The following is a 20,845-nucleotide window of genomic DNA, read 5'->3' as shown; positions in this document are numbered from 1 at the left end:
CTAAATCCCCCTTTTTTTCCAGTGAATTGATGACTAAGAAATTATGAAAAAGTCCCACCATATGTAGGGCCTGCTATCCCATCCTCTCCCTGAACTGGTACCGGAGAGATGGTGATAACCAGAGGCATCAGGAGAGGTGGTGGTGATCTCAATGGGACCACAATGAAATTAGTGTTACATTGTTGCCACACAAGTTCTGCCCTTCTGTAGAGTCATCATGATATGCGTGTGTGTGTGTGTGTGTGTGTGTGTGTGTGTGTGTGTATGTGTGTGTCTATCAGGATTTACATATCAATGGTACAATGCTGCTTTGGCAATAACACTTTCAGTAGAGGCTTTCTGTTAAAGTTAAACAGAGCAAGCAAGGGACAGCAATAAGATAAATGGAATACCTCTTTTGAACAAAATCTCTGGCAGTAACTAGAAGGTAAGTTTCTACATCATGTCCAGTAAGGTTATATATTGTTCGGGAAGAGAATGTTCTCTTGTGAGGTGGTGAAAAGTTCAGCTTTGGACAAGTCTACAAAGAAAATAAATGTATGAACACGAAAGATTTTTACAACTAAAATTATTTATTTTGACAAACAATATTAATATAAAATATTATTTAGTGTCCCTATACAATATTATTTTAGCAAATAAAACTTGACGCAAATGAAACAAGGGAAAGGTTTTTAAATTAGAATTTAATAAAAAAATAAAACCATGTATACAAACTAATTTTCAGCTGGGCAGATATACTTTCTATACTGTAGGGCAGGGGTGTAAAACTCAATTTCATTCATCAGGATTGTGGTTGACTTTGGGGGGGGCTGTGGGGGGCACGGCCGTGGTAGGTGTGGCCGTGGAGAGCATGGCCAGCTCCCACTGCTACTTTCGCTCTCCTTGGCCAGATTGCTCATGTTGTGTGCAGGAGGGCAAAGCATGTAGGTCAGAGGGAGGCCCACTTCATCTTCTTATGAGGTGACCTGGCTTTGTAACCAATCCTATCATTGAAGAGGTCAGGAGAAGGGGACAAGGCAGTAGGGCTGCTTGTGGCCAAATGCTAATGCTGGATGCTCACACTCTCTCATTATAACCAGTGATGGTATTCTACCGGTTTGGGCCTGTTCTGGTGTACCAGTAGCGCCGAAGATCAACTGGCAGAGAACCGGTTCGCTCCGAGGCTCTCCAAGTCTCTGCAGTTGGGCCCACCCTTCCACCCCTGCTCCTAGGCCGGGCTCCTTGAGCGAAGGCAGAATGCTGATGCTGCGCAAATGCAAGTAGTGTGGCACTCCCACACCTTCCAGCCATCTCCATCACTTCGGCCCACCTGTGCCACCCACCCCCCTCTTGCCGCAACAGCACCATTACCTCATCCTGGCTGGCAAGGGCTGCGCTGCTTTTTGCATGTTGTACCACCTGCAAATTTGCACATTACACGTGCCAACCTACGGTGGAGATTTTCAACATCAGCAAGCCACCGTCAGTCAAAATTCATATTAGTGGTCCGTGTGATTAAAATTATGAGTTTGGTGATCCCCAAGGTTCAAAAGGTTGGCGACCCCCATTTTATGGATTGTTTCCTCCTTCCTAGTCCCCGTCCCCACCCCCATTCTCCTCTAACATTAAAACAGACTCTTCTTGGTTATTATTTTTTCCCTTATGGTTCTATTGTTGTGATGCTTCAGTAATAAAAAAACCAGAACAGTTTGTTCTTTTATTCATATGTTCCTCTGTAGCTCAAGGAAAAATTGTAGAAAGGAAGAACTGATAATTTGCTTCTCTGAACTTGATTGTTTTCTTACAAATATTTCATTACCCAACTAGGTAACATCATCAGTGCTAGATAATAATAATTAACATCATATTTAGTTTTGTCTCCAAGACTGGCATTGTAGTTTTCATGTTTGAGAAAGTGAAGGAAGATTCTACTGGAAGCAAGTTATAACCATAAATTACTATACCATTCATATTGTTAAGTAGTATTATTAAATAAAAATACTGTCAAATTGGCAACTTGGGAAATTAGCTTTTATAAATATAGTTGTTAAAGATATCTGTTTTTCTTAAACTTGGGGCTTAGTTTTTTTTGGGGGGGTGGGGGGGAAATCCACTTATTTAGTCTTTATTGGAACCTCCAGTCTTTTTTTTTTATTTCTATCTTATACTGACCTTATGGCATGATATTCTAATTTGAATTTACCTCTCCACTGAGTGTGCAATTGCAGGCAGTATACTGATCACTCTTATTTCCACTGAATATCCACTCTTCAGCCACGTCTTCCTTGAAACATGTTCTGAAAGTAAACAGATTTAATATTGATATTGACTATAAATTTGTATACAGCATAGTGGGAATTTCCTAGCTAATGCAGAACACTAGGCAGGAATACCTCATTATTTATTAATTTCCTAAAGCTTTTCCAATGGAAGCTAAATTTGATCAGCTTTGCTTAGTTCTTACTGGTTTAACTATTCTTCTGTTCATCTATTTTTATTCAATACTAAAATTTGAGAAGGAAAGTTTTAATAAGACCATTTTAAAAACCAAAAAATATCTACAGTAACATGAAATAAATATATATTTTCATATATATATATGTATGGTATTCAGCTTTGTTCGGGTATTTTCCCACATCATTATAGTAGTGCTTTTAAAGTAGCAACGTTTCGGCAGAATGTCATCTGCCATCATCAGGCTTCTGTATAGTGTTCGTCTGTGAGTCAGACTTTTACAGTTGTAAAACTCACAGACTCACAGACGAACACAATACAGAAGCCTGATGATGGCAGATGACATTCTGCCGAAACATTGCTGCAACTTTAAAAGCACAACTATAATGACATGGGAAAATACCCGAACAAAGCTGAATACCATACATGTAAGTACCCGCGAAAACTTAAGAAAACATATCTATCTATCTATCTATCTACCTATCTATCTATCTATCTATCTATCTATCTATCTATCTATCTATCTATCTTGTGCCTGAGAGATTGCCTAACTCTAATACATGCTTACCCATAAAATCGTGTGATACTGTATACTGTATGTATAGCCCATGGCACAATTATTTTAATGAAAATTAAAAAAAATAGTGAAATGTACAAATAAATAATAAAAGGGCTAACATATCATTTTTTTGTAGTTTTTGTAAGTCCCGTCCAACAACAGCTGAAAATTAGAGGCCTAATTTTTGCCATTTTGTGTGGTGGAAAACAGACAAAAACTATAGTGTGTGCTTTTCAAAATAAATTTAGCACAGTGTGAAAACAATAAACAAAGCCTGATTCAATCCATTTTGCATCCTTGCCTTCACTCTTCCCCAAATGTCAAGAACTACAGAGGCACACAAAGGTGGTCCATTTATGCTCCATTCAAAAGCTCCCTCAAACAGTAATAGCGGCAACTTATTAAGGCACCGGATGCCATTGTGTGATGTAAAATAATAAAGAAGACACTGAGAACATATGTGTAAAAATGAAGAAATATACCTAAGCTGACATCCATTTCACCTCTGAGATTTCATCAAAGAACATCAAAATTGAATTTTTCTTTCTTGCACAAAACTCTTATAAGAACTCATGAGAATGCCACAGATATCTCTTATTGTGTTGAACAGAAGCTTTCAATCTTCTTTTTAATTAGTAAGTAATTTAAATTTGGTAATCTATAGACACCATTAAAAATTTATTGCCAAGAATCTTCACACCTCCCTATTTCAACCCTCCTCTTTCATCAGTAACTATAACTTGATAAAACTGCACTCCTATACGCCTTATAAAGCTTCTGTCAATCAAGCATAATTCAATGGGATTTACTTCTGACTAGAATCTGTAGGAAGACTACATCTATGCTTACTTAACACCATATTGAGTTCCATTAATTGGAAACAAATATTTAAACATGCTTACTGTGCATGTTAATTTAGCTATCAGCCTGTTTGAAGTTCTTGGGTTTATTTTTGAATTATTCCAGATCAGTGGTTCCCAAACTTTTTCAGTCCACTGCCCCCTTGATGCTACAAACTCATCCTCGGTGCCCCCCACCCAGGGGTGGGATTCAAATTTCTGTGGGTGTGGCCTAATTTGAGGGTGTGGCTTGCTGGTCACGTGACTGGCTGGCTAGGCTTGCTGGCTGGGCATGGCTTGCTGGTCACATGGCCGGGTAGGTGTGGTTTGGTGGTCATGTGACTGGGTGGGCGTGGCCAGGTGACTGGCAAACAAGTGGTTTTCACTTAATGGCCAGTTGTTTAGCAAGTGTTCTAATTTATGACTGGCCTCCCCAGAGATACTTGACCTGTTTTTGCAGTTTTGACAGCCATGCACACACATACACACACACTCCCTTCTAACCCTGCTGGAGCAGGTCAACAAGAATCAACAAGAATCGGCAAAGCATCTCTGATTAGATTCTAGTAGTGAATAAAATCTAATCAGAGATGCTTTGCCGATTCTTGTTGATTTATTTTCTTTGCATCTCTTTATTTTATGTTGCTGAATTGCATTGACATGTGTGTCCCTTCTTGTGCACAACCCAGAAGCTTTTGCGATTCTTTGCAGCAAAAATTACCGACCTCTGGCTTTGGTCTACTTTTCAAACATGCCGCCACTGCCGTGTTCTAGGTGCCGGCCCTGCAGGTCCACCCCATTGAGCCCACTGCACTGGAGGGACCTGCCCAAGCAAGTCAAGTCAATGGGGTGAGCCTGAGAGAGGGAAAGAGAGAGAGAGAGAGAGAAGGAAGAAAATAAAGAGAAAAGGGAAAGAAAGAAAAATGGACAGACATGGAAGGGGGGATGCAAGGAAGGGACAGAAAGAAAAAGAAATAAAGGAGGGAGGGAGGGAGGAGAAAGATAATGAGATATCTATTCTAGTCCAATCACCTGCTCCAGCAGGGTTAGAAGTGTGTGTGTGTGTATGTGTGTGTGTGTGTTGTGTGTGTGTGTGTGTGTTCTCCTTGTAATTTACCAGTACATTTTGGTTTTGCCTTCTTCAGAATTGGCACTGTAATACATTGGGGAAAGATCTGGTCCAATGGATCCCGTTTAAAGCCTCAACAAAATGTGAGAGCTTCCTGATAATCTTGACCATGTTTCGTCCACAAAACTTTTAATAGAAGCCAAAGAGGTTTCAATGTGCTGGCAAAGAGGTTTCAATGTGGAAAAGGGCCTCAGTATAAACTAGGCCTCATTTTAATCTGATGCATCAGGTCTCTCTCTCTCTCCCCCTCCCTCCCTCCCAGACTGGCTTTGGTCTACTTTCCCAATGTGCCTGCAGGGCTGGCGCTTCGAACATGGATGGACGGATGGATGGATGGATGGATAGAGAGAGAGAGAGACAGGTAGATAGGTAGGTAGATTGGTAGGTAGGTAGGTAGGCAGGCAGGCAGGCAGACCTTTTGGATGAATGTATGGATAGGTAATAAGTAGGTAAGTAGTTTGGTAGATAAGTAGGTAGGTAGGTAGATAGATCTATATTGGTACTGTGTTTCTCATAAAATAAGGCCGGGTCTTTTTTTTTTTTGAGCCCCGAAAAAAAGGCTAGGACGTCTTTTCGGGGGTGACTTAATTTCCTCCTCCCCACACACCCCAACCTAGAGTGCCCCATGCGCAGTCACCTCTCCACGAAGCCACTTCTATCTGCTGATGGAAGCTCCCTGAAGACAGAATCACCAGCCGCTTCTATCAGCTGGTAGAAGCGGCCTCGTGGAGAGTTGAGTGCGCATGGGCTGCTCTAGGTGGGGGTGCGCGTGGGGGAGGAAATCTACTGGCTGGTAGAAGCAGCCTCAGGGCGAGCGCCCACACGCACTCCCCTCGCCACGAAGCCATTTCTATCGGCCAACGGAAGCTCCCCAAAGGCAGAGTCACCAGCTGCTTCTATCGGCTGGTAGAAGTGGGTTCGGAGCGAAGGGAGTGTGCGTGGGGCACTCGCCCTGAGGCTGCTTCTACCGGCCAATAGAAGCGGCTGGTGACTCTGCCTTTGGGGGGCTTCCATCAGCCAATAGAAACGGCTTTGTGGCGAGGGTAGTGCATGTGAGTGTTTGCCCCAAGGCCACTTCTACCGGCCGATAGAGGCAGCTGGTGACTCTGCCTTTGGGGAGCTTCCATCGGCCAATAGAAATGGCTTTGTGGTGAGGGGAGTGTGCGTGGGGCGCTCCTGTCAGGAGTGCTCCTCGGGCAGCCATGCCTCACCCCAAAGCAGCTGGCGTCTCTTCCTTCGGGGAGCTTCCATCAGCCAATAGAAACAGCTTTGTGGCGAGGAGTGTGCATGGGCATTCGCCCGAGGCCGCTTCTACCGGCCGATAGAAGCAGCTGGTGACTCTGCCTTTGGGGAGCTTCCATCGGCCAATAGAAATGGCTTTGTGGTGAGGGGAGTGTGCGTGGGGCGCTCCTGTCAGGAGTGCTCCTCGGGTAGCCATGCCTCACCCCAAAGCAGCTGGCGTCTCTTCCTTCGGGGAGCTTCCATCAGCCAATAGAAACAGCTTTGTGGCGAGGGAGTGTGCATGGGCATTCGCCCCGAGGCTGCTTCTACCGGCCGATAGAAGCGGCTGGTGACTCTGCCTTCGGGGAGCTTCTATCGGCCGATGTTCTATCGGTAGTAGATTGGGGTATTCTATGTGCAGGGCGCTCCTAAAGGCAAGTTTTCTCCCCCCATTCCCCCCATTTCTCTTCACCTCATGTAGTTTTAACGAACAATGTGAGAAATGGCGGGGAAATGCATGGATTAAATAGGCCTAAATTTTGGGAGCAAGGCTTAATTTCACCTCATGCCTAGAAATCATGCTGGGCCTTCCTATTGGTGGAGACCGTATTGTTGGAGAAACAGGGTAGATAGGTATGTAGGTAGACAGAAAGACAAGTAGGCAGGCAGGTAGGGAGGTAGGCAGGAAGGCAGGCAGACAGACAGGCAGACCTTTTGGATGGATGGATGGACGGATGGACAGACAGAATGCGACAGCGGCAGCACTTTGGGAAAGTACAGCAAAGCTAGAGTGGGAATTGAAGTCCACACAAGTTGCCAAGGTTGAGAAACATGGGCTGAATATATCAACCCAGCCATTCTGGTTTACAGTTTAGCATGCTGTTTAATTCCAGCCCCCTGCCCCAGTTCTTTCTTTGGCATCCAATTTTGCAATACCAATCTCCCCGAGACAGCGATGCGGCCGACTTCACCCTCTTTGCTTCAACCCAAGGTCCATTTCCATCGGGCCAAGCAAGGGGAGGTACTCTGCACACGCTCAGAGACTCCCAACTTTGGAGAAGCGTTCTGCCCATCTTTATGTTCCGCTTGGGAGGAGGAAGGCATGCGGAAGCAGCCCAGACCGGCAGAGGCAGAGGAAATGATTGCTTGGAAACTAAGCAAGCAAGCAAGCACAGGGCTCGGTCAGAAGAACCGGGCTGCAGAGGGAGGCAAGGTTCTAGGTCCGGGACGTCCATGCAGAGGCGAACCGAACTGAGCCACGCACCTTGGACAGCTGCAGCTGCACCTACCCTCATCCTGCACGCAAGCCCGGCTGGCTGGAGGCAGAGGCCGGGCGGGTGCTGCACACTCCCTTGTTCTCCTCCTGGGAAGGAGCCCTAACGCCGGACCACCCACCCCTTCCACTGCGCACCTTGGGAGGGTTTTGCTTTCAGGCCTTCTGGCATGCCTCCGCCGCTTCCACCGGAGAGGGCAGCTGGCAAGCTAAGGTGCCCCCTTTCCGCCACCTCCCACCTCTCTCCCCCACAGACTTGGCAAGGTTCACCCCGTGCAGGTTCTGCATTCGAGGCGCTGGCTACAGAGTGATGAAACAGTCAATGGGCTGCGTGGCCGGCAGTCAGTGAGCCTGCGCTTCGAACGCCCCCCTGCCGCCTCTTAGTGCCTCCCTGCCACCCCCTTTGCCTCTAAGCGCCCCCCTAAGGCATCCCACCGTCCACCAAGGGGCGGTACCACCCACTTTGGGAACCACTGTTCTAGATAATAATAATTTATATTGTGTTACTGCTGAACCCCAAGATTTAGTAACAACAAAAAATCTAAAGTATCTTAATTTTGAGAACACTGAACATTAGTGAGAACTATAAATCTAGATTTGATATTTTGGTGAAGAATATTGCACATTTAATATTGGATATTTAACTGCACCAAATTTTGATATAAATCACTGATTGTTGTTAGAATATTTTCTGATGTTGGCAGCTTGGTATAATAGCTGAGCAGATTACCCTGATGACTCATAATTTTCAGTCATTTGTCTTCTTAGAAGAGGAGTTATTAAAAGTAGGAAGAAGATGATTATTCTGTTATTATCAGAGTTACTTAAAAATGAAGAAGAGCTACTTACAAATTACTTCTGTTTAGGCAGATATTATCTATTCCAGGAAAAGAGAGCATTGAAGCAACCAAAATATCTGTGGTTTGATTGAAATTCCTAAACACACAAACAAAGCAAATGGTTAATTGCAATTTCAAGGCAAGTATAAGTAATCAACAGGATAGTCGACATTCTTTTGAATCCCTGAATATCCCATGTTAAAACTGAATGACAATGGAAACTGAAGAAAACTATCTTGTGTCAGAATACTAATATCTACACACACACTATTTAAATATTTCATGTGATTTATTTTGTTTTTTTTATTTTGATGTTCCTTGTTTTTGAAGTGATTATTTTGGATTGGTTGATTGATTGGTTGATTGATTTGCTGCCTGTAGGGTAACTCTGGGTGGCTTACAGTTACATATACAATTAAAACATTAAAAGTTAATATCAGACATTAAAACCAAGGACACGTGGGGAGGGTGGGAGCAGAGTGGAGGAAGTGGAATCTGTTACGATATTACTCAATCAACTACTTCCATTGCGCTGTTCTCACACTGGAGCTCCAAGCTGACTGGCAGAGCCACATCTTTAGGCCCTTATGAAAGGCTAGAAGGATTGGTGCCAACCTCACACCTCACATAGAAGGAGGCAAGATGTTCCAGAGGGCAGGAGCAACAGTAGAGAAGGCCTTCCTCCTGGACCTAACCAGCCAGAAAAATCAGGTTGATGGAACCTGCAATATGCCTCTCTGCTGGCATGAGTGGTATGGGCTAATCTCAGAAGTAGGTCTTAATAGCGGATCTAAGTCAAGTCTGGTCAGAGTCATCCCTTGTCTTCCTCCAGTGATATTCTAGGCATTTCTTGGCTCTTTTCAGAATCCATAGCTCCTGTGTAACCCATGGGGAGGATCTGGAAGGATGAGTCAAGAGAGGCTGCATGACGTGATCCTGTCCAAAGTTGCGGCCAACCTTAAATTCCAGCTGCTGCCACGCCTTTAAGCAGGACTGTGCAGCAGCAACTCCAAGATATCCCCAGTTCCCTCTGGAACCCATCAGGATCCATCCATCGCCAGGGGTGGACCATATGAATGGGTCCAGCCTCCCTCCGGAGAGGAGCAGCATACAAGAGCCTCAATTTATTTTTCATTTTCTTTTTTCCCCCTTAGGTAATTTAACAAACTTTTTTTTAAAATGAGGGCCATTGAAATATTTATCTTGAAACAAAATTTCCAATTTTAGATAATTATAAGATATTTAATATGCTCAAAATTCTTAGTAAAACTCCAATTCACAAATGATTCCATGAACATATAAGAGGTAGTAGTTCCTTTGCGATCCAAGGATCAGCATTTCAGAAGAATTTCCTTACCAAACAGTCATCCCTTTGCATCCCTGTGCACCCTTCCTGATCCATGCCACACCCTGCATACTTCCACCCCAACCCAGGGGTCATGTTTCATGCATCCCACACACCATCCCTGAATTGTGCAGCACTTCTTTTGTGTGAGGTTATGATGTGGATTAGGAAGGTATGCAGAATATGTGAGAGAAGGACACAGTGTGGGTTGTGCAGATCAGGAAGGACACAGTGTGGGTTGGGAAAGGTTCATGGTATGCACAAGAGCCACAACATAAGTCAGGGAGACTACCTGGGGATGAGGTAGAGGTTGGGAAAGGTGCACAGGACTATGCAAGTGGCTGATGTGATATAAGCGCACAAGCCTAGAGAAGTTGTATGGTTGCGGGAGGCTTAACTGAGCAACTTGCAACCTTCCCTGCTGGCTTCCTCATTGTTGACACTCCCTTCCAGTTTGCTTGTAGGAAGCTGGCAAGGAGTCTCAACAGTCACAATAAAATGTATACTTCCTCCTGGCTTCCCCACTGACTTGTGGAAAGCTATCAGGGAGTATCTGACATGGCAATCATATGATAAATTTCTCGTATTTCATTCCCATAGGAATAATGTGTTCTGGCATTCTGTAAGTTAAATTCAAAATGTAATGCTTGGTTAAATTCAAAATGTAATATTTGGTTCAAAAATGGTTGCCCCATGGGACACGGTTTCACCCAACTGAAGGTTAAAAATGAATAAACACTTGAAGAATTTTAGCAGCACATGGTGGCAAATAGGAGATTTGTTCAAATTAATTGAATACCCTGAAAGCTTACTGAATTGTTGGGCTATATTGATAAGCCTTATAAAAATGCAATAGAATGTATGAATGACATTGCGGAACAAGAGGAAAAGATGCTGCCTAGGGAACAATTAGTCAAGACAACCAGAAAACCCCAGTGGCATAACCCCAGTGGAATTTCCAGAAGTTCCCTCCCTAATGGATCAAGCAGTCAAACGTGGCACTGGGAACTTTGTACTTTTACAATATTTTGTTAAGATAGCCTTATGGGGGGGGGGGAGAATTAATTCATCTAGTCAATGTTTCTTGTCTGGTTTATCTGGGAGAGCTGACATAAACTTATAATTTGCTTTACTTTTAAAACTCTAGAAAGTATGATACTGCTGAAGTTAACAAAAAAGATTTTTTCTGTCTCTTATCCTTCATTTTCTTAGCATATCTGATACTTACATACAAGGAACTATAATGATTCTAGTCACACTGGTGACAATTTGGTCACCGCTCTTACTCCACGTGCATCACATTCCATTAAGCCAACTGAATTACTAAAAATGAATAGTCACCCAAAGAAGTCTGACTGGCTGGAAGAACCATACAAGGCTGGTGAGAGATGGAGAGCTGGGTATTCTGCCACCTTGGTTCTCAAGTTGCCCAGGCCCATAGCAGCTGTCACAAAGAGCACAGGAAGGATAACTTGAGCAATAAAACCTTTCACATCGCGTCGAGTGTGATGGAAACGTTTAATGAACAATGCTGTGGCTTTCCTCAGCAGGAGAGAAAGATTGTTTGGCTTTCCTGTGTTAATCAGGACTTGATCTATTCATCAAAAAGAAAAAGAAAAGAAATACATAAGGACTTAATTCTGTTTCCTTATTATACTTAGTTTTACCCAATTCATCCCACCAGTACACATAAACCATACAAAAACATTATTTCTCTTTTAAAATCCTAGACAATCCTAAATTCTGGCTGCTGCCTTATTAGCAGGATTGACGTTAGGACTCACACTGTGTTTCTTCTTTTCCAAATGCACTTCTGGAAATGGCTGTGTTTTGCTTTTGGCAAGGCAACCTATCTAACCCCCCTCATCCTGGGTCATCAACATTCTCCCCTCAGGCCTACATTGTGCTTATAATGGAAAGAATGAAAAGCTACATGATCAGTAGATTAAACAGTCTGAGAGATCATGGTGTTTCAATAAGGTTGTTCCTAGGGCTATAAGGAGGTAAGGTGCTACTGCCAGATATACAGGTAATTGAATATCTTCTCCACAGCCAGGGAGCTCTAGCGTTAGAGGTCTGATTTCCTGAATTAGTTATGGTTGTTTGCATCTTTGACAAAAACAAGACCTATGAAGTTAGTGATAGTCCCAGTCACTCATTGTTCTTGTTTCATATGATAACTGGGGTGTGTGTGTGTGTGATTTTGGAGTTTGTGGATTGCTGCTGAGTAGCAGCCTTGTACTTAATTAAAACTCAGCCTATGTTTCAATAACTGAACAATATTTAAGGAGCTATTGCAATTATTAAGTAATTATATAAAATTTAAGTGGCAAGTGAATTATTCCTTAGCCTAGGCATAGAGTCCTATTAGATTATGTCACCATTTCCCACCTTCTCACTAAAGTCTGAGATGGAAGTAGTTTTTCTTGGTAAGCTAATTTCTGAGGGACAAAACAGATCAAGGATGAAATGGCACAGAATAACTCCTCATTATATTTCTAGTCATGAACAGTGTTTGATTTCAGGTTAAGAGATACTGGAGTTCCCACAAAGCTATCTTATTTCTAATTGTAGCCTGAAATTGCTCCATCACCAGCCATACTTAGTGATTTTGTCCTGTCCACCCAATTTATTATCAACCCAGCTTACGTTTTTGTGAAGTTAACCTGATATTTCACAATCTTGCTAAAAATGCCATCTTGCTGTAAGTCACTGTACACCGTTCTAGATACTACAAGCTTTTCCTTTGATAAAAACTTCAGCCAGTGAAAAATTACACTATTTTCATACCATCTGGTTCAAAGACATTGTTAGAGTTCATGGACAAGCCGTCATTATCCACATTAAAACTGGGCCCCTCTTGAGATAACTCTGCATCAGTTTGTTCATCTTTTGCAAAATCTTTGGTCAAATTAAGAAATACCTGCAAAACAGTAATATTAAAAATATTTTAATTTCAGTTCTCACAATTCCTAAAGCAACATTTTTTGATCTTGATCTATTAAAAATTTCTACTTGGACTCAAGATTGAAAACACATGCAACTTCACATATGCTCTATGTTTAAGTTAGACTGATTGTTTCCAGTTTGTGTGCAGAATCTTATGTCAGTTCATAGTTCTGTAAATAACTTTTATTCATACAGTTTCTACTTTGTAAATGACCATCCTCATAAGAAGCCATTGCATAGATATAACATGTAAACATAATGGGAAGAGAATATTAATTTCCTCTATGGTCTTTCACACTGACTGACAAAAATGCACTACTAGACAAAGAACCCCCTACAATTAGAGAAGGTGTCATTCAGAGGTGGTATTCAGCAGGAGAACTGGTAGAGGAAATTTTGAGTAGTTCGGAGAACCAGCAAATACCACCTCTGACTGGAGTTTTTACAGTATCCTTCCCCTGTCACACCCACCAAGCCACGCCCATAGTAGTAAAAAAATTTGAATCCCATCACTGGTGTCATTGTTGTTTCCCATCTTCAGTTTATTTTTTTCATTTCCTGATCCAGATCAGTTTGCAACTTTAAAAAAAAAGTTCATATAAACTTGAGTTTGCATTTGGTGCAACTCTAAATGTTTATATTTTTTTCAAATGGTTTTGCATATAATCTTAATATATTGTTTTACTGAATCCTGTGATGCAAACTAAGTGCAATTTTAAATACCTATTTTAGTATACAAATTATATATGAGTTCCACATACATTTGAGACATATTAAAATGAAGTCAACAAATTTTCCTATCTTTACATATAATTAAATATTCAGTGAATAATAATAACTGCAAACATAACAAGCATCACTTGAATACCATCAGCATTCATAAAATCACCACTAGTCAATTGCAAGAGGCAGCTTTACTTGGAACAACTTACATTCTGTGATAATAATTTTAACACAATAAAACAACATCTGCCTATCCCGGGTCCTTAAGGGAAGATCTTAATAGATGGGGGGAAGACAAATCCAGTTTAAACATTTGGCTCACAGCGCAACAAAATAATAAAATTTTATAAAATATTAATAAATCTGATTGTTTAAAGCTGCTAGATCAGAGGTGGTATTCAGCAGGTTCTGACCAGTTCTAGAGAACCGGTAGCAGAAATTTTGAGTAGTCTGGAGAACCAGAAAATACCACCTCTGACTGGAGATTTTACAGTATCCTTCCCCTGCCACGCCCACCAAGCCACACCCACAGAACCGGTAGTAAAAAAAAAATGGAATCCCACCACTGTGCTAGATGCTTACTTCTTCTACAGTGCTATCTGAAATTCCGTAGCAGCCAATATGTAGATCACTTAAATTACTATCCAGGTTTCTCAGAAGAGACTGATAGGATAAAGAAACTTTATTGTTAAATGGAGGAAGTACATAGATAAGTTCTCCACCAATATCTTCTTTGAGATATGCTTCTGGAAGATGAGCCTGTATTGTGGCTGTCACGGTAGAGGTATTGCATTCTCCTACATTCAGAACTGAGCTCTGGGGAAACATAAGGGGATAATAAAGCACCACACAGCAAAATTTTAATGTTCATAATATACCATAAAACATGATACATGAGAAGGAAATTAAGTTTGAAACAACTGAATAAAACTATATTCAGGTATCCTGAGTACATCAGTAAACTGTATCTGCTAGTTGATGGATATAGACAGCAGGAAATTGGCTTGCAATTTAAGTCTCTAGATTAGATATCCTAATTTGAATAAGCTTTGGCCCAAAACATTCAACATGGGAAATAAGTTAGCTTCTTTATGGAGGACTTTTGGTTATGGAGTATAGCAGCAAAGAAGCAGATAGCCTTAAACTATATTTTCTCATGATGAGCCTTTGAAAAAGAGCCTCGGTTAAAGATTTTAGCAATTTGCTTTGGGCAACATATAAATATGATTAGTCGAAAAAAGTCCAAAATTTAATAGATATCCAATGAAATTCTTTTAAAATATGCAAAATATGTACAAACCTGGTCATGCCAAATTTGATATATTTGATAATTTTGATAAAGTTTCCCATTAATTCTCTGTTTTAAAAGGCCATACAACGCACATATTTAAATACATGGACTTTCTTTTAAATGCATATTTAAAAGATACTCTAATACCATGATGGCGAACCTATGCCACATGTCCCGGAAGTGGCATGCAGAGCCATCTCTTCGGGCACGCCAGCTGTTGCCTGTTGCTCTTCTGGGTTACGGCACCTGCATGTGCGCCCACCAGCTGGTCTTCGCACGCATATACACGTTAGAAACCAGAAGACCAGGTGGCTGGCGCGCATTCTCCCAGTGCTGAAAAGGTTAACCACCACGGTTCTCATAAATTTAATTTGCACCACAACATTTGGAAAAGCAAAAAGTTTGGTGGATATTTAAATTCCTATCCGCAGAGCTGAAGTGAACAGAGAATAGCCAGCGAGAGCAGACTGCAGAAGCGCGGCTCTCCTGAATAATCTAATTAAAAGCCTAAAAAAAAATGTAACCATAAGGAAAAAAAAGGTGAATGGAGGAAAAGACTGGACTGGAAGAGAAGAGAAATCTTGGAAATCAAACATTTATTTGGATGCAAAGTTTATTTTGCTGGGTTCTGCTGTGTAGTATGGTCTGTCTACAGTTTCCTTTGTTCTGCTGATGACAAAACACAGCACAGCATCCCAGCATTGAGAAAATTTTATTTATATAGTGAACTGCTTTTCTTCAATATTGACTGCATTGTCCTTTTTACCATCAACTGAACATACTTATATAGACATAATTGTAAAATGAATTAGGCATAGATCTGTTTGCATGAGTGTTCTCCCTCCCCCCTCCCCCGTCTACTGAATTAAGTGTGTTCGCAAGGATATTTTTTTCCTTTTCTTTCTGCATATTTATAAGGATTTATAAAGATTAATGCCTTTACTAAATAATCATGAATGAATTAAATATGATTTATATATACATATTGAATAATCCAGAGAAAACTGAATTAACCTTTTAAAAAGTTGTTTAAAACTATTGTAAAGTTTTACTGCTGGTTCGCAAATATTTATTGTCTGGATGGTAAGCTTTTATTGCCTTGAGTTGCCGTTATCATTCTACCTTGGTTTGTGGATTACAAATAATCAGACAGTACATTTTTTTACAATGTTTTAAATACTTTTAAATATTTTTGTGGACTACCTTTGTATTATCTTTATACACACACACACACACACCAGTGGTGGAATTCAAATTTTTTTACTACCGGTTCTGTGAGTGTGGCTTGGTGGGCCTGGCAGGGGAAGGAGACTATAAAATGTCCAGTCAGAGGTGGTATTTGCCGGTTCTCCGAACTACTCAAAATTTCTGCTACCGGTTCTCCAGAACTGGTCAGAACCTGAATGCCACCTCTCTCTCTCTCTCTCTCTCTCTCTCTCTCTCTCTCTCTCTCTCTCTCTCTCTCTCACACACACACACACACACACACACACACACACACACATGGTGAGATTCAGCCAGTTCTCACCTATTTGGGAGAACTGTTTGTTAACTTTCTGAGCAGTTCGGAGAACCGGTTGTTGGAAGAAATGTCTTTTTGTTTTGTTTTTTCTACTTTACAGGGCTAGTCCTGTAAGGAAGGTAGGAAGGAAATATTCTGGTGTTGTTTCTAGCCTAATTTTTATTGCCCTGCTTAAATAAACTGCTTCTTGGTTAAACCTGATTACATTGTAACAGCTAAACTGCTAAAGGTTCCTGGCAGTACGCCCAGACTTACTGTTGCCTGAGCTTCTCCAGAGTTTGTTTTTTCTTTGCTGGTACTTTGCTTTGCTTTATTGGGGGCTTGAATTTCTTAAAGGGGAAGGGTTATTTTAAGCTTTTTACATTGCTTTAGTGGTTCCTGGGACTGTCCTTTTGGAATGTACTTCCAAGAGGCAGGATGCAAGCTTGGCACTGATTTTTTTACTGCCTTTCTGCAGCCATGTGATCTTTCCTTAAATCTGGATGATTTCCTTAGGATATCTTATGTGGTGAGTGAGACCAACTGGTATCTTTAAGTGTTTCAAATGGCTCTAAGGATTGCTTTTCCTGGGTGTGAAAGGTGCTTTGTCAGTTCCCTGAGCACAGGAGTCTGTTGTCTATAGGGATTTTTCAGTCTTCCAGTCATGGTTGTCCCAAAGATGCTTTTTTCCAAGAGGCATCTGGACTTTCTTGGTTTCCAGATAGTCCAGTTGCCTCTTGAAAGAGCACCTTTGGTGCTTTTGCATTGCTTTGGAGTGGCCAAGACACATGATTGCTCACTGAAAGTAAGAGTTTAAAAAAAGGAGGTAGAGGTGCGGATCCTCCAATTCATTTTAGTTTTCTCTCATGATAATAAGGCTTAGTAATATGGCACCCAGCTTGAAGTTTAGAGAAATTTCATTTACAATATTAAGGAAACAAAGAATATTTTCTCTGACAGATTTTCTGAAACAAAATAATATTTCCTTTCACTGGGATAAGCTGGAAGGGGTTATCTTTTAAAATCAATGGTATAGACTAAACTCAGTCCTTAAAGCACAAGGCTTTTTGGAAAAACACAGATCGAAACTACACTATTTTTCAGAAGATAAAGATTAGAAACAAAAAGATAAAAAGAGGCCTGATGCTTATCAAGGACAGCCTGTGAAGATGGGAGCCTCAGCTCGATTCCCTGGAACTTCCTCTTCATAACAGATGGTTTGCAAGACATGAAATGTCAATGGGGCAAATTCCCCACAAAATTGAAAAAAGTTTCTTTCGTTATTTTAAACAAGTGAACCATGATACAATGTATTTGCAAGAAACTCATATTAAAGGGACTGAAAAAAAGTAGTTAACAAATAACACTGTGGGTCTGGAATTTATTTCTGCTAATTCAAAGAAAAAAACTAATGGGGTAGTTTTGTGTATAAAACCCCAATTACATCCATATTTATTTTTTGCTGATGATCAAGGCATGTATGTAATTGTGCAAATTGAATTACATGGAATAAAATGAATTATGGTGAGATTATACACCTCACACCAAGAAAAAGCCAGGTTTTTTTAAAACATCTGTCTGGACACTTCTTTTCAATATTTGTCTGTAATTGAAGACTACAATGGGGTAGGTAACCCCACAATTGGACAGATCAGCTGATAAAGGAATTAAAGAAACACAAGAGGAACTGCCCCAAACTTTTTTCAAGCTCATACTTTAAATTTGATCAATATTTGGAGGTATAAAAATGGACTAACAAAAGACATTACCATTTTTTCAGACAGACATAAATCCTTTTCTACAATTGATTTGATTTAGATTACAAAAAGTCTACTTCAACAAAGCAACTATTTATAATTAATTTATAATTAATTTATAATTCTTATTATTCTTCCAAAATATTTTCTGACCATAATCCAATGATTTTGCATCTTAAATTTGGTTCTTTTAAATGGAGATTAAATGCATCTATTTTGCAGAAACCACAGATTGTTAAATAATGTAAACAGGTATTTAAGACTATTTTAACAATAACTTAGGTAAGGGAATCAATTTGACAACAGCTTGGGATGCTTGTAAGGCTAGGACATTTTATATAATACAATACAGCAATTAAGAGAAAGATGGATGAAAAAATCCAAAATGTGTTACAAGAAATGGAGAGGAAGCTCCAGAATTCACCAGAAGATTGTAATATACTTAATCAACTAAAATTATTGAAACAACAAATATCTTTGTTGACTGTTTCAAATATTGAAAACAAACCTAAATATATGAAACAACACTTTTCTGAACAGGCAAATAAACCAGATTGGTATACGCACTAAGAAAACAGAAAAGAAGATGATAACCAAGCTTCAAGAGGGAATAAGATTGACATGGACAACAAAAACATTCAAATACTTTTTTAGAATTATTATACCAATTTATATAAAGAACAAGGAATCTCTTTAGATACTATGGAGTACATAATGACTAAAAATCTTCCTAAACTATTGGGAAATTGTAAGCAAATTTTGAAAAATCCAATAACAACTTTTTAAATAATCATAATTAAAAGAGTAATTCATCAACTAACAATATTTATCATTACTATACCATATCCATAGTCTTGTATTTACAATAATATTAGCCAAGTTCAGTCCTGTCTTAAATCATTAAATCAATGTTTACTGATGGCTTGGAGAATGTCAGAACATTCTACATGCTCCTCAAAACTTGTTCAAAAATTTACAGAATACCACGAAAAGTAAAGATTATACTCTCTGTCTCTGGATTTTATCTCGTCTGTCACTGAAACCTATAAATTGATTAAAGCCATTTTATCAAATTTTAGTAATAATTTGTTTCTGGAACTTTTCACTTTGATAAGGCCCAAGGGCTAATCAATCAATCAATCAATCAATAAAGAATACAGCATCATTTTCATTAAGATACTTTTTTTCCACCAGAGCTTACTTTGATTTTGAAATTACTATTAGAATTTCCTACTTTTTATTAAATACTGAGAGTAATTATTGCTCCAAACCTTTTCTTTAGTAAGTGTCAGGTGGTATCCACTACCATAAGTTTCCTTGAGGTAGAATGGGGACCCACAGCATTTGAGACCTCCATGTTCCAAGAATGCAATCCTGTCACTTAAGACCTCTGCTTCATCCAAGTGATGTGTAGAAAGGATGATTGTTCTGCCTGAAAAGAACATATAAAGGGGACAATTACACTACAATTTCCATACAGATTCTTGTGGCAGCAGAAAAATTGCCAAGTGAAAAATGAATTGCTCAAACTCAGGAGCTCATTGGGTGCAGAAAAGGAGCTCATTGGGCCAGAAAAGGATTCAAAACAATGGGAAGAATGAAATAAACACTGGCAGTTTTATTTCTTTTCTCCTGGGGAAGAACCAGTCAGCATAAACAATTTTCTTTCTTTTTTTAGAACAATTCAGGAATGCTGGAGACTGTTTATCAAAAATCCCAATTTGAGATTTCCAGCACATTTTATTACATACCTACAAGTCAGAGGTGGTATTCAGCAGGTTCTGAACAGTTCTGGAGAACCGGTAGCAGAAATTTGGAGTAGTTTGGAGAACCGGCAAATACCACCTCTGACTGATGGAGATTTTACAGTATCCTTCCCCAGCCACGCCCACCAAGCCATACCCACAGAACCGGTAGTAAAAAATTTGAATCCCACCACTGCTACAAGTCAATTTATCAGCCTCAACTGCCATCCAATCTTACAGTCACCAAGAGCCATGAGCTGCTGGTTCTCCATCTATGGCAGTAGGTGGTCTTTTCACCCAGGACAAAGAGCTCCTGGTGCTTGGGTAAAGTTAGCCTTTTCTGCGATGATGTCTCTCCTGCTAGAACTCAACCAGCCATGGAGCAAGAAGAGGCAAAGTCTGCAGGTGTTCTTGGCTTTTCCTACTGCTATTTTGAAGGAGAGCAGCTGCACAGGCCTCTCTTCTTATCAAAGAGAAAGTTTAACATTTGAAAACTTCTCTTTAATGTATGTTTGTTGTTCCATAACTGTGACTATATCTGTAATAGTCATTCAAGCTTAACCTGTTATTATGTTAATATTGTAGTAATACTTGTTGCTCTAAAAAGCTAAAATCACAATAACCTGCCCGTATTACCTTTTCTGTTCTTTGATATGATTTCCCAAATGCCTCTCCTAGAACAGGGATCAACTCCAGTGGTTGGTTCATCCAAAATTACAACCTTTGAACCTCCCAGTAGAGCAATTGAAATAGATAGCTTCCTCTTCATCCCTCCTGATAAAGAGCCTGTCAACTTGTGACGATGGTTGTATAATCCAGTTTCCTTCAAAATCCTTCAAAACAGCACCGAAAGAACATTATTTTGTAAATACGTAGAAGAAAGAATGATAAAATTTTAGTTTTAAAAAATTAGAAAAAGAAACAATTAAATTACAAGGATTTGGATTTTGAAAGCACACCAGGAAAATCTTAATAGTAGAGTTCAATGATTCAACAAAGGCATTACATTAACAGTTTACTTGTTAATGTTTACTTGCTAATGTTGTTATTTTTAACTCTCCTTCCCTGGAGATATTTGAAGAAAATTCGGACAGGCACTTGTCAGGATGCTGTAGGACTGTGCAGGAGGTCTTCAATATTTTTATCATCCTGAACATTCGATGATTCTTTAAAATTGGGGGCAGGGGGACATTGCATAAGGCACCACATGATTCAGTCATAACAGAGTAACATAACAT

The 20,845-nt window shown here is 40.1% G+C and overlaps 1 protein-coding gene across 1 annotated transcript in view; it reads right to left on the bottom strand.

Annotated features, from left to right (window-relative positions):
* The window catches only part of ABCA12 (ATP binding cassette subfamily A member 12), a 144,821-nt gene that overhangs the window by 42,069 nt on the left and 81,907 nt on the right, over nucleotides 1-20,845 (bottom strand). Inside the window, exons 31-38 of the mRNA XM_087949413.1 lie at nucleotides 20,244-20,440; nucleotides 19,134-19,294; nucleotides 13,896-14,129; nucleotides 12,432-12,564; nucleotides 10,983-11,235; nucleotides 8,307-8,393; nucleotides 2,186-2,279; nucleotides 393-520 (exon numbers count right to left, since the gene is read on the bottom strand). Coding sequence (XP_087805539.1) covers nucleotides 393-520; nucleotides 2,186-2,279; nucleotides 8,307-8,393; nucleotides 10,983-11,235; nucleotides 12,432-12,564; nucleotides 13,896-14,129; nucleotides 19,134-19,294; nucleotides 20,244-20,440 — 1,287 coding nt within the window. The remainder of the gene's footprint in view (nucleotides 1-392; nucleotides 521-2,185; nucleotides 2,280-8,306; nucleotides 8,394-10,982; nucleotides 11,236-12,431; nucleotides 12,565-13,895; nucleotides 14,130-19,133; nucleotides 19,295-20,243; nucleotides 20,441-20,845) is intronic.

This window comes from Notechis scutatus, chromosome 1, assembly GCF_049901735.1.
Source record: "Notechis scutatus isolate UNSWTSFEM ecotype Mainland chromosome 1, rNotScu1.2, whole genome shotgun sequence".
In the NCBI taxonomy this organism is placed as follows: Eukaryota; Metazoa; Chordata; class Lepidosauria; order Squamata; family Elapidae; genus Notechis; species Notechis scutatus.
The sequence above is the reverse complement of the archived record's forward strand: the minus strand, read 5'-3'. Positions and strand labels throughout refer to the sequence as shown.